Genomic DNA, 13,165 nt, shown 5'->3' with positions numbered 1-13,165 from the left:
TTGTCTTGGTTTCACTTTTGATTGCTCGTTGTTGGGATGCAGAAATAATGGCGTGTTCTACAGCTAGCAGCTTCTGGAGTCTGAACTAGGATATTAGTTCTAGTAAAGTTCTCTCTCTCTCTCTCTCTCTCTCTCTCTCTCTCTCTCTCTCTCTGTGTGTGTGTGTGTGTGTGTGTGTGTGCATACTTGTGGCTGGGTGTGGTCTGTATGTATGTGTGTACCTGTGTGCATATCTGTGTGTGTGCACTTGTGTGTATGTGTGTGCCTATGTGTGGCTCTCCTATGTGTGTTCACGCTCCTCTGTATGTGTGTTGCTATGTCTGTGGTACAGTTGTGGTTTGTATGTGTGTGTGTGCACCTGTTTGCATGTGTGTATGTGCTCCTGTGTGTGTGTCTGTTAATGTGTCTATGGTACAGTTGTGGCATGTATGTGTGTGTATGCACCTGTGTTCATGTCTCTGTGTGTGTGTGCTTTTGTGTGTTTATGTGCTTGTGTCTGGCTGTTCACTCTCCTCTGTGTGTGTGTGGGTGGGTGCATGTGTATATACCTGTGGGCAGATGGGTGTGATCTGTATGTGTGTGTATGCACCCGTGTGTGTGCACCTGTGTGCATGTCTGTGTACCTATGTGTGTGCACTTGTTTACATATCTCTGTGTGTGCCTGTGTGTGTGCACCTGTGTGTACACCTGTGTGCATGTCTGCATGTGTGTGCCTGTGAGTGCATGTGTACATGCACAACATTTATGTCCTGCCTGACTAATGGAGTTTTACTTTTTTCTTCTAATTTTTTGTCTGTATTGTTTTCATTTTTCACATTAATCCTTAATTTTTTAAATGTTTCTCTCAATTGTTTGTAGCAGCATGATTTAAAATAATGTTTATCTAGAAAGAATACACAAATTGCATTTGATTCTGGGAGGCCAGGCATAAGAATTAGGCTTGCCACAAGGTTAGAGAACAATAGTGTGTGTTTTCCGATTTACAACAACAAAAGACCAAGTGGGTGAAGCAGAGGCCACGGCCTCACAGCATCCTTTTGAAAAAGAGAGCATTGCTGAGAGCTCCCTGCAGAGACAGATTCATGCCGGGTCTTATTCTAGTAAGTGTGATGGCCCACACAGAACCACTGGCACACTAGAAACTATAGGTAACGCCGAATCAGACGTTCTAGGGACCGCTGGTGTGGCTCAGTGGGTAGAGCACTTGCCCCTAATCCATGAAGCCCTGGGTTTGATCCCCAACTCTTCACAAACTGGGTGTGGTGGCTAACACCTCTTGTCTCATCATAACCCCAGCACTCAGGAGGCAGAGGAACAGAAGTTGAGGGATACCCTTGACTACACAGTGAGCTTGGGGTTGGCTTGGGCTCCTTGAGTCCCTGTCTACAAACAAAGAGAACAGCTTAGGATTCATTGTTGTCGATCTCGATGGGCAAAGCTACCCATCTGTTTTATGGTTCATATGGTGATTATTTGCAATGCTTTGTGCCTTAAAGCAAAATAGACATCTAGGATCTATAGGCATTTATAGCCATGCAGCCTCTGTCCATTGGGAACTAAACATTCTGCTTGTAGTCCTAGAGTGGGTTCTGTGTCTGTGACTATCCTGTCACCCCATTCTCCCTGGACTGACCCTCTCCTGCTGGTACCATCCCCATGCCATTGGCACAGCGTCCCCCAGTCCAGAGTTACCTTCCACCACCAGAGAGGAGAGACTAGGGTCCTGCTTTGATTCAGCATCTAGGCTTTGTATGGCTTCCCCTGCAGGGGAGAATTAAGGCTCGCATTGAGTCCCCCTGCCCCCCACCCCCCCCTCCCCCCATCCCCCCCACCACCCCCCCCCCCCCCCCCCCCCGCCCAGCAGGGATGGACACTGAGCTAAGCATTGCTAATTGGATTTTCAATGGAAAAGGCCTCAGAGCAGCAGGAAGTGCACTGGGCTGGTCAGTCACAGACACCTCAGCTTTCACTTTGGGTAGAGAAGCCACACAGATGGAAGTAGGAGGGAGAAGAGGTATTGGTTTGACACTGGCAAGGTAGTGTTGGCAACCATTCTGTCAACCTGGGGTCAGCTACCCGGCATCTGTTTGTCCCACCCCACAGCCTCTACATCCCTGAGAACTGTGGACCAATCAGAGGTCTGAGGTGCAAGCCTACGGTAGATCATAATCACCTCACAGGAAAACCCGGTTGTCTCCCTGTCAGTTACTCAAAGTCTAGAAGTGGGCATGATTGTCACTGCCCAGAGGAAGGTTGGGGAAAGGCCCAGTTTAGTGAGTCACGAGTCTGCTACGCTGTGTCTCCTCGTCCCTGACCTTGGATCCATGACTCACAGGCTGGCAGAACGACCTGTGTTTATTTTTTTTAAAGGTAGACTTCCCTCCTATGAGCACCTGAGACCAGGCTCAGCCCCCGACTGCCGGCTCCATGTGTGGCTCACTCCCCAGGGAGCCGTGCTGTTTATGTGACATTGCCCCTCTACCACTGAGCTAACCTCAGCCACCATCTCCTCTCTCCATATACAGCCAAACTAGCAAACAACGCGTACAGCTGTGCATCCAGAGAGCTGAGGCCGAGGCTCGTTTGGCAGGCTGCTCGCCTTCAATGCAGACACGCCCCTGTGAGCCCCCGACACACATACACGGAGCCATAGGGACACACAGGGCACCCAAACATACACTCAGTACCTGTAATGCATAGGTATGTACAGGCAAGTGTGTGCACATGTGCCGAGCACACACAATGCACTGCCACGCAGAGGCTATGCACGGCACTCACGGGTGACCCGTACATACAACCCACACACATGTATTCAGCATAGTGCACACGCACAGGTGCATGTGCACACGTGTGCTCACACCTCTGCTTCCTGTGGGTGTTGATGACTCTCCTGTACTCTGGCCACTGGGGACCCAACAGTCTAGCAGGTGATTGACAGATTGTTACCCTGCCTGTGGTTATCCAGACGAACGATGTCACATCGGGCTCCTTCTGTGACCCTGAGCCGGCATAGATCTCCCAGGATCGGTGACTCGGGTCCACAAAAGAGGCTCGGCAATTTTGTTCTCTTCCATTTCGCCATTCACCTCTGCCCCCTCCAGATTCTTCCCTTCCTTTGTCCTGCCACCTGAGAAATGGCCCCTGGGCAATCCTTAGCAGCGCTCAGCTCACAACTTCATGCCTGGGTTTAAAAACAGTTGCTGTCCACCAAGGCAGCTTCTACTCCTGCAGGCTCAGGAAGCTGCAGACCGGAAGTGCCTGAGTGAATCACCCCAGTGCTGGGTGCTGCCGACTTTTCCTGGTCCTTGTTCCTGGTACACTGCAGCAGCACTGCCATCCTCTCAGCATTTCACACTGAGAATGATGAGGGGGTGGGAGGGTGGGAGGATGGATGGGAGCACAGGAGGGTGGCATGATGGGTGGGAGGATGAGAGGATAAGTGGGAGAATGATGGGAGGATGGTATGATGGGTGGAAGGACAATGGGAACACAGGAGGATGGATGGGAGGATGGATAGGATGATGGGAGCACGGGAGGATGGGCAGCAATGCCTCGGATGAACCATCAGTTCATTGAAGTGTCTGCAGCCCTTTCTTTCTGAAGCATCCGTTGGCACTTTTGACAATTACTGTGGAGAATGTAGTTTGTGCTCTCTCTCTCTCTCTCTCTCTCTCTCTCTCTCTCTCTCTCTGTGTGTGTGTGTGTGTGTGTATGCGCGCGCGCACGCACATGATGTTCCTTGGGACCAGTGGTGAAGGAATTGAATTCCCCAATGAAATTTCAGCTTAGCTCGGGGCTGAGTGTTCAGGCGGTGTCTTGGCTCAAATATCTTCAGCTCTGGACTTGCAAGCTGAATCTTCATATCTTATATATATATTTTAAAAAAACCCAGATTGCCCACTTTATTAGAATTATTCCCCACAGGCCTTTTGGCAGTTGGGAGCCTCCAGCAAACACGATACTGTCCAGCTGATAAATATCAAATGTGGATTTCCTGCAAATGGGTCCCTGGGCTGCTGGATGCGGCAGCTCTAACAGCACATTGGAGACCCTGCGGTGTGGCAGTGTGGCAAATGAGTCCTACCCTCCACTTCCCTACAGGGACTTACTCTTCTGAGCTGAAGTCACGGCTCCATCTCAGTGGAAAGTCCCTGTGTCAGAGCCTTCACTGTTCTCTCTGTGGCCTGTGCACACATCCAGGCCCAGCTGACACATTCCTTCTAGAACCTTCCATTGCTGACCATGGCCACACTGATTTTTCCATAGTTCTGACTTGGGTTGACCCTAACCAGGGGACAAAGAGGAGATGGGGAGGCCCTGTCCTCACATGATTCTGACCAGGTGATAGGCAAATGGAAGCAAATAGAGAGGCTACTTACCCCATGAGGTGGGGCGACTCTCTGAACATAGTCCTAGCTGTCATCTCCAAAGCCTGTGACATGTGGACAAGGGAACATGAGTGGTCTCCCTATCACTCCAGGAATGTGGGAAGGAGCAGAGAAAGACCATACACATCAACCATACTGACCCAGGGCTCACATAATAGTCCCCTCTGTCATGGTAACCCCACAGAACAGACTGCCAGGCTGCTGTGGGGGACACATAGCTCTCCATAGCTGGCATGAAGACTCCCAACCCTGGGTGGTGGTACATGCCCACAGTCCCTGAACTTGGGAAGGGGGAAGCAGAAAGATATGAGGACAGCCCAAATCTTTGTTCCTTTCCCTGTGGCTGTGATATAAACACTCTCACAAAAGCACTCTGGGGAGGAAGGGTTTGCTCAAGGCACAGTCTGTCGTGGCATAGAACTCAAGGCAGCAGGAGCCTGGAGCAGCTGATGACGTCACATTCTCAAGCAGGAAGCAGATGGTGATGAATGCAGTCTGCTTCTCCACTCCCAGAGTCCAGGACCTCAGCCAGGGAATGCTGCCGCCCACAGTGGGTGGGTCTTCCTGCCTCAGTTAACTCAAACAAGACAACCTCTCACAGGCAAGCATGGAAGCTTGTTTCCTTGGTGACTCCAGATCCTGAGACCTTGTCTTGGGAAGGTTAGGACCCCAGTGCAGGGGGATTAGAGGAAATGGATGGCTTCTTGGACCTGTGAGGGGTCAGTCGGGTTGCCGCTTTATGTGAAGTTTGCTTGAAGTCCTGTGGGCACAGTGAGTGCTCGCCAGCTGAAGTTGGAGGGTGGATGGCTGAGGAATGTCTTGTGGAGAATTAGCGGGTATGGAGGCCAGATGTACAGTAAATACAGTATGTAAATATGGCAGGGGGAGCCCATCTGCTGGAACTGGCCGGCCTGGGCAGGCAGGTTGGGGAGATTATCCTTTGTGGGGCAAAGCAGGTGTGCGCTGTGGGGAAATGTCTGTTTTCTAATGTTTCCAGCAGCATCCCTGGAATCTGAAAATCACCAGGATGTCAGGTTTGTATATGCTTGGCCCAGGGAGCGGCACTATTTGGAGGTGTGGCCTTATTGGTGTAGGTGTGGCCTTGTTGGGGGAGGTGTGGCCCTGTTGGAGGAGGTGTGGCCCTGTTGGAGGAGGTGTGGCCCTGTTGGAGGAGGTGTGGCCTTGTTGGAGGAGGTGTGGCCTTGTTGGAGGAGGTGTGGCCTTGGAGGAGGTGTGGCCTTGTTGGAACAGGTGTGTCACTGTAGATATGGGCTTTAAGACCCTCCTCCTAGCTGTCTGGAAGCCAGTTTTCCACTAGCAGCCTTCAGATGAAGATGTAGAACACTCAGCTCCTCCTGCACCAAGCCTGCCTGGATGCTGCCATGTTCCAGCCTTGTTGATAATGGACTGAACCTCTGAACCTGTAAGCCAGCCCCAATTAAATGTTGTCCTTATAAGAGTTGTCTTGGTCATGGTGCCTGTTCACAGGAGTACAACCCTAACTAAAACATCAGGCAAGGTCTGGGTGACTGGGGACGGACTGGTGGGAAAAGACACTGGAGAACAGAAGGGCTGCAGCCTCTTGGCATCAGAAGGAGGCAGTCTGTCCCTGTACTCAAGGCAGCTGTTGGCTTTCTGGCTCTCTGGATGCATGTCAGTGCATGACAGCTCTGAGGGCTCCCCAGTCATATGTGTAGTATGACACACGTGTGGGACACAGAATTCTTTTACTCTCAGGAAACTTGTTTGGAATGTGGTACCCCTGGAAAGATGTCCCCATGGGACTCAGAGTCAGCACGGAGCACAGAGGGGCCACAATCTGCTCGATGGCTGCTCTTGGCTACCTCATGTTGAGGCTGGACGTGCTGGGCGTTCATGGTCTGTGACACTCTCCTGCCTGATATCCGCAGATACCCGTGTGGGTGGATGTTTCTACACAGGCCTTTGAGTAATGTTGGACTGTTTATTTGAGTATTCCTATTCCTTCCTGAATCATTAGAAATCTGTTTAATTGTCAGCGATTGTGCTGTTGAAGAATGTCATGGTTAGTTTTCTGTCAGTTTGACACAAGCTAGGGCCATTTGAAGAGAGGGAACATCAACTGAGAAAACTTCCATGAGGTTGTCTGGATGCAACCCTGCAGGACATTTTCTTACTAAATGACTGATGAGGAAGGGCCAGCCCCTTGTGGGTGTGGCCAGCCCCGTGTGGGTGTGGCCAGCCCTGTGTGGGTGTGGCCAGCCCCGTGTGGGTGTGGCCAGCCCCTTGTGGATGTGGCCAGCCCCTTGTGGGTGTGGCCAGCCCCTTGTGGATGTGGCCAGCCCATTGTGGGTGTGGCCAGCCCCTTTTGGGTGGGGCCAACCCCTTGTGGGTGGGGCCAGCCCTGGACTGGTGGTCCTGGGTTCTATAAGAAAGCAGGCTGAGCAAGCCATGATGAGCAAGCCAGTAAGCAGCACCCCTCCATGGCCTCTGCATCAGCTCCTGCCTCCAGATTCCTGCCCCACTTGAGTTCCTGTCCTGACTTTCATGATGGACTGTGGTGTGTTAGCCAAAATCAGCTGTTAGTTGTGGCGTTTCCCACAGCAGCAGAAACCCTAAGACAAGGAGCCTAGGACTGAGAAGGGTGAAGAGAGGATTGTAACCTGGAGGGAGCCTGCCCTGCTCTGTGGCTTGAAATTGTCATTACTCGACAAGGCTACTTCATAAAGCTTGAAGGAGTCCAGCTTTCAGCAGGGACAGGTGCTATCTCCCTGTGGCAGCCTTCTAGAATTCTCCTCCTGTTTTGTTTTCCTTTGTCTTGGCATCCAGTCCAGGGCATTCCACGGATTTGTCCTTCAGCCATTTGCTCTCTTGGTCACAGGAGTCACGTCATGATGACTAAACTATCCCATCAACTCCCCTAAGAGTGTGCTGGATTTCCTGGGAACCACTGGGGCCTGGATTTCAACAAGTGTAGCCTGGCCACCCTGAGTTGAGTTGAGGATTCCAAAGTGGCAGTGCCCTCCCTGTGGCTTCTCCCTATGAAGGCTTAAGTTCAAACGCAAAAGCTCTGAACGCCGGGATCACACTGAGTCAAAGGCAGGCTTAGTCACTGCTGCCCAGGAACATGTTGTTCTTCACCGATGTGTGTTCTCTTGGTCTTATTCACGGGTGGTTTGGACATTTAGCCTAGGAGTCCTACACATCTGGCTAGACTTGTCCCTAATGTTGCACTGTCTGTTGTTATGATGAATGGCCCCGCCACGTACATTTCCCTGTGCTGTGTACCGAAAGCCAACGTGAACCTCTTCAGTTAGCTCAACCTGCCACAGGGAAGTATTTTATTTTATCGTGGCCCAGTTTCTAGACAGACAGTGCTCTTTCAAGACGGTGTTTTAGCTTGCGTTCCATCTGAAGCTTCTTGGCTAACCTTTGATGCTTTTATTACTGGGGTGATTTGTTATTCCATACAGAGTGATGATGGCAAGTGTTCACTGTCTGCCCTTCGGGTAATTTTATTTTTATTCTGGGGCCATCCAGTTCTGGCGTCTCCCGCCTGGAGGCTCCAAGCTCGAGGTGTCTCTGAGTCTCTGACTTGCTTTTGTTTCCTTGTCCTCTGGTCTTTGCAACATGGTTCTTAGTTATGCTGATGTCCCACCACCCATCCCATAATGGGATTGTTCAGTTAAGTTTGCTGTGTTTAGAAGAAATGGAATCTGAGAGCCGAAAGCCTCTGGAAATTGGTCCAAGACTCTTTTCTTTTTAAAATTGCATTATTTGTGTGTGTATGTATGTGTATGTGTGTGTGTGTGTGTGTGTGTGTGTGTGTATGTGCTTGTGTGTGTGTTGTGTATGTGTGTTTGTATGTGTGTGTATGTGTGAGTTTGTGTGTATGTGTGTGTTTATATGTATGTGTTTGTGTTCATGTGTTTGTGTGTGTCTGTGTGTGTTTGTATGTGTGTTTGTATATGTATGTGTGTATATGTTTGTATGTATGTGTGTGTTTGTATGTGTTGTGTATGTGTGTATTTGTATGTATGTGTGTGTTTGTGTATGTGCATGTTTGTATATGTGTGTGTTTGTGTATGTGTGTGTGTGTGTGTCTGTGTATATGAAAGTGCATCTGTGGAGGTCAGAGGACAACTTGTTGGAGTCACTTTGCTCCTTCTCTTGCGTGGGTCCTGGTGATCAAACTCAGGTTGTCAGCTTGGTGGCAAGCTCCTTTACCCACTGAGCCATCTCACCTGACCAAAGTCTTTTTTCTTTCTTTTTAAACTTGAACTATATACAAATGCTAGAGGCACCCGAGATTGGGTTTTGTGAGCTTGTTCACCTTATTGAGGCTCAATAGACGTGCAGTGTTTCAGGGTAATTCACATGATCTGTTCATGATACTGGCATAAAGACATTTGTTTTGAGCCACTTGACAAGATGGCAGGGCAGAGTGTGAGAGGGCAGGCTCGTCAGTTGTTCCTGAAGATGCAGATGTGGAGGGTGGAAACAGCCACCCAAAGGTGTTTTAGAGAGCTCTTGGAGCATGTGGTCTTGGCTGGCTCTATGGCAACTCCTTCCCTCCCTCTCGACATCAGGTTAATTGCAGTGGATCTGAAATGCACTCCCGGTAAATTGTACTAGCATTTACATTTTTTCCCCTGTGTGTTAGCTCAAGGATATAATGTACTCAAAGTTTGTTTTTTCTTTAATGCCAAGCTCAACAATCTCAAGTGGTTAGGTAATTGCTAATTATAAAAGCAACATGCATTAGAAACCCGCCACGATATCACTTATTCCTATTATGGCCACATAAAATTATTTTTAATTGTTAAAGGCAAGGGTTTGGTTATTTCTCCAGCACAATAAAATAGCTTCTCCTGTATTATATAACCTTAAATTACTTTTTATTTTACCTCTGTTTCCTTTTGTGTTGGAGTTTGTTTTATTTCAGACATAGTCTCACACTGTAGCCCAGGCTAGCCTGGACTCTACTGCTGCCCAGGCTGGTCCAGCATTTTAACAGTATTTCTACCTCAGCCTCTTGGGTGCTGGTTTGTAGGTGGGCACCACTTGTCTCTAGATTGTCTTCTTTAAAAAACCATAATTTTGTATTTTCTGTCATTTTAAGTGTCCTTAGCCCCGAGGAGGCTCATCCTAGAAGCCCTGTGCGCTGTTTCCCCCATCTCTTCATGATCTTTTGTGGTTTTGTTGTTACTTTGTGTGTGCGTGTCCTTTGGTGAATCAGATGCGCCATGACCCTCAGACACTGTGTGAATGAGCCTGTGTGTCTGAAAGCAGCGCTCCTTTCTGAGGGTCCACACACGGTACAGTGCCAGGGAACTCACGGATGAGGTACTCCACAGTCCACACCCACCAAGGAACTTAGCACTGACCCGCTCACGGCTCACACCCGAGCCTCGGTGTCCTCCGTCGTCTGTCTCCACATCCTCTCTCCTGGTGAGCCTTCAGCTTTCCCTGGGTTTATAGGGATTTTCATTGTGGAAGTGCATGGGATGATTGTTCCATGAAACATCCGTGACTGTGGTTGTCGGTTACAGCTCTCTGTGCACACACACATACACACAAACACACAATCTATACTATACACACACACATATACATACACACAAACACATACACACATACTCACACATACCCACACATAAAAACACATATACACACATATGCATACATATACACACATATACGCACACACATATATATATATATATACACGTACACACAGAGACACACATATACACAATACACACACAAACACACAGACTCACATACATACACATAAACACACAGACATACATACACAGACACACATGTACACAAACACACAGATACACATAGACACACACATACACAACAATACACATATACACACATAGACACACAAACACACATATACACAGACACAAACACACACATATACGCACAGACACACATATATACACACATACACACAATATAAACATACACACAGAGACACATTCACGCACAGACACAGAGATACAAACACATACACACAAACATGCACATAGACACATAGAGACATATACACAAACACATACATATACACACACACATACAAACACACACACACACACACACACACAGAGTCATAGGAAGGGTAACCTTGGTACAGCCTTTCTCTGCTACCCTGTGCAGCTTACAGTCAGTCCTCTGCCTCCTCAGGTGGGTGTCAGCTGCTGCACCTGCCTTGTGTGTCTCTCTTCTCATGTCCAAGTCCCTTGTACAACTGAGAACGCAGTAACTGTTTTTCCATGAGGGTACAAAGGCCTGGAGAAAAGGCTACAGTTCTCCCCTCCTCTCTATCCCACAAGCCACATGGAGTTAGCAGTGCTCACACACGAAGGGGAAGTTGGTCCGTCTGGTGAGCAGATAAACGAGGGAAGAAAGCAGAGCCGTCTGCTTGGTGTCTACATAGACTCATGCCTCCTCGTGGAGTCTACTACAGCTGATTGGTTCTGAGCCTGGCTAGTTGGTCCTGGCTAGCAGACACAGCTGCCTCTATCCCCCACCCCCACCCCTCTGCTGCTCTACACTCCTGCACTGAGGTCTTGTGGGGAAACAACCTTCACTCCTGAAGGGTCTGGATCCTGAGCGGTCCACTCTGAGTTGAGCCTCAATTCCCACTGGCTTTAATTCCTTTGCCATAGTCTTTGGTCCTTAGTGGAGCTGAGTGCATAGGCACCGCCTCCCACATAGCATCCTTTCTCATCCCCTGGTGAGTCTCCATCCGAAGGCACTTGGTCTTCACTCGCTCAGCACAGTCTCTTCTGTGTCCCTGCATTCAGAAGTGGGAGGTGCTGTGCCACTACTACCCCTCCCCAGCAATGGGGGAGGCCCACGCTGAGTGTGGTCTTTGTAACCTGGCTGTCTAGGGGTTGGGAGGGGGAGTCTCAGAGGTCCTGTTTTACATCGAGAGAATAGCAGCTGCATCAGGACCCTTCTGTCTGCCTGCACCCTAAGTGTTCAACCTTCACACCCAGACAGCTTACCCACTCTTTTACTGGAGTGTTTCTGTTTCAAAACTTACAAGAGTTTCATCTGGGAGCTGAAAGGTGGCTCTGTGTGTTCTTCTAGAGACCAGGGTGGTCAGACCCCAGAACTCACACCTGACAGCACGCACCCACCCCTAACTCCAGCTCCAAGGGTTATCTAACACCCTCTTCTGGCTTGGCAGGCAAGCACCTTTACTGATTCAGCCATCTCCCCAACCCCCAACTTTCTGTATTTTTCTAACTCCCCTGTCTCTACCCTTAATGCATTTGGCTGGCTCAGGCTTGACTCTGAGGCTTCTGCTAGGTGCTGTGTTTGTGAATGACAGGAGACTTCAGAGGCAGAAAATTAGCTAGAGTGGCAGGTGTCTCCCTAGGGGCCTGTCAGAGAAGCTGTGGAAAGGGCTACCCTCTCCTGGGCTGGGGGAGGGGCAATTAAGTGAGATGAGCCTATGATGGGAACTTGAGTATCTCATTCAGACGCCCAGCACCCATCTGAAAACCCCGGTGTGTCTGCGTTCACCTCTAACTCCACACTGTCGATTCCAGGGCCAACAGGAGACCCCTGGAATTGACATCTGGCACGCACATGTGCAGACATGTGCACACACTTACCTGCACACTCACCTTTGAGCAATCGTGCACAGACAGTGACACCCCCTCTCCCATATGGAGTCTACCCTGGAGTTGTCTCTTCCAGGGCAGACCTCAGAGCACAGGTGGCTCCTGGGGCAGTTTTGGAGGGAATAAAGAATCTCAGAACTGTTTGGGTGGGGCATGGGGTGTTCCAGGCATGAGGTATGGTTGGCTTCAGGTGGTTTTGGTGTCCTGAGCCAAGAACCCCTTGAGAATGGGGAGCTTGCTGTGGCCTTTGTGTTTGCTGGGATGTGAGGTAGGAGAGACGGTTGAGGGAAGGGCCAGGTAAGCTGGACCCACTTCAGGCGGCCAGCCCTGTCTCCACAGGAACTGTCTCTGCTCTCTGACCTCTTGGAGACTGCTACTCCATATGGTCACCTAGGACCTCAGATGGTGTAGAGAGTGCTCATTTACATAATGGGAGGGGCCATAAGCTGAGGAGAAATGCCATTACTCTTGTTCTCTTCTCTCCCTAACCCCTCTTTCTCCCTCTCTCCCCTCTCCACTGCCCCCTCTCTCACCACACATCCCTGGCTGGCCTCTCCTCTTCTCCCTCTCCCTCTCCTTCTCCTCCCCATCTCTCTGTCCCTACAACCTCCTCAACTCCCCTCCCCATGCCCTAATAAACTATCCTATACTAAAATAATCATATGGGCTGGTACCTCACAGGGAAGAGATGCCTTGGCATGGACCTGCCTGCGCCCCACTGAGGCACCCTCTTCCCCCACACCACACCTTGCCTCTACCAAAACATCTTGGCTTTTTCTTTTTTCTAAAATACAACAGGCATGGCACAGTCACCTGAGGTCGCTGTCTAATTCAAGGTGCTGAGCCTTGAACATATTACTTCAGGGAAGCCCCATGGGATAAAATTTCCTCATTTCCTAGCCTGAAGTTTTTTTTTTTTTTTCCCTCGCTTTAGGCTTCCTGCTATTTAAAGATTTCTGCTTGAACGAAATTGGCGAAGCGGTGCCTCAGGTGAAATTTTATGAAGAGGTAAGACTCAGGCCTCTCTTGAAATTCCCTTCCAAAGTGTGTTCGGCTGAGCGTTGGAGAAATCTTAAGGATCGTAAACACCTTATGTAATTCAGAAGTTCATTAAAATCCTTCCTGGTGCAGATGTCTCAGCAGTGGTGG

The 13,165-nt window shown here is 49.6% G+C and overlaps 1 protein-coding gene across 2 annotated transcripts in view; it reads left to right on the top strand.

The window, feature by feature from the left end:
- Positions 1 to 13,165, top strand: part of Grk3 (G protein-coupled receptor kinase 3) — a 95,890-nt gene that overhangs the window by 26,873 nt on the left and 55,852 nt on the right. For both annotated transcript variants that reach the window (XM_076922412.1, XM_076922413.1), the window contains one exon: positions 12,951 to 13,024. In XM_076922412.1, coding sequence (XP_076778527.1) covers positions 12,951 to 13,024 — 74 coding nt within the window. The remainder of the gene's footprint in view (positions 1 to 12,950; positions 13,025 to 13,165) is intronic.

The sequence above is a fragment of the Arvicanthis niloticus genome, chromosome 24 (genome assembly GCF_011762505.2).
Source record: "Arvicanthis niloticus isolate mArvNil1 chromosome 24, mArvNil1.pat.X, whole genome shotgun sequence".
In the NCBI taxonomy this organism is placed as follows: domain Eukaryota; kingdom Metazoa; phylum Chordata; class Mammalia; order Rodentia; family Muridae; genus Arvicanthis; species Arvicanthis niloticus.
This window is presented reverse-complemented; position numbering and strand designations above follow the sequence as displayed.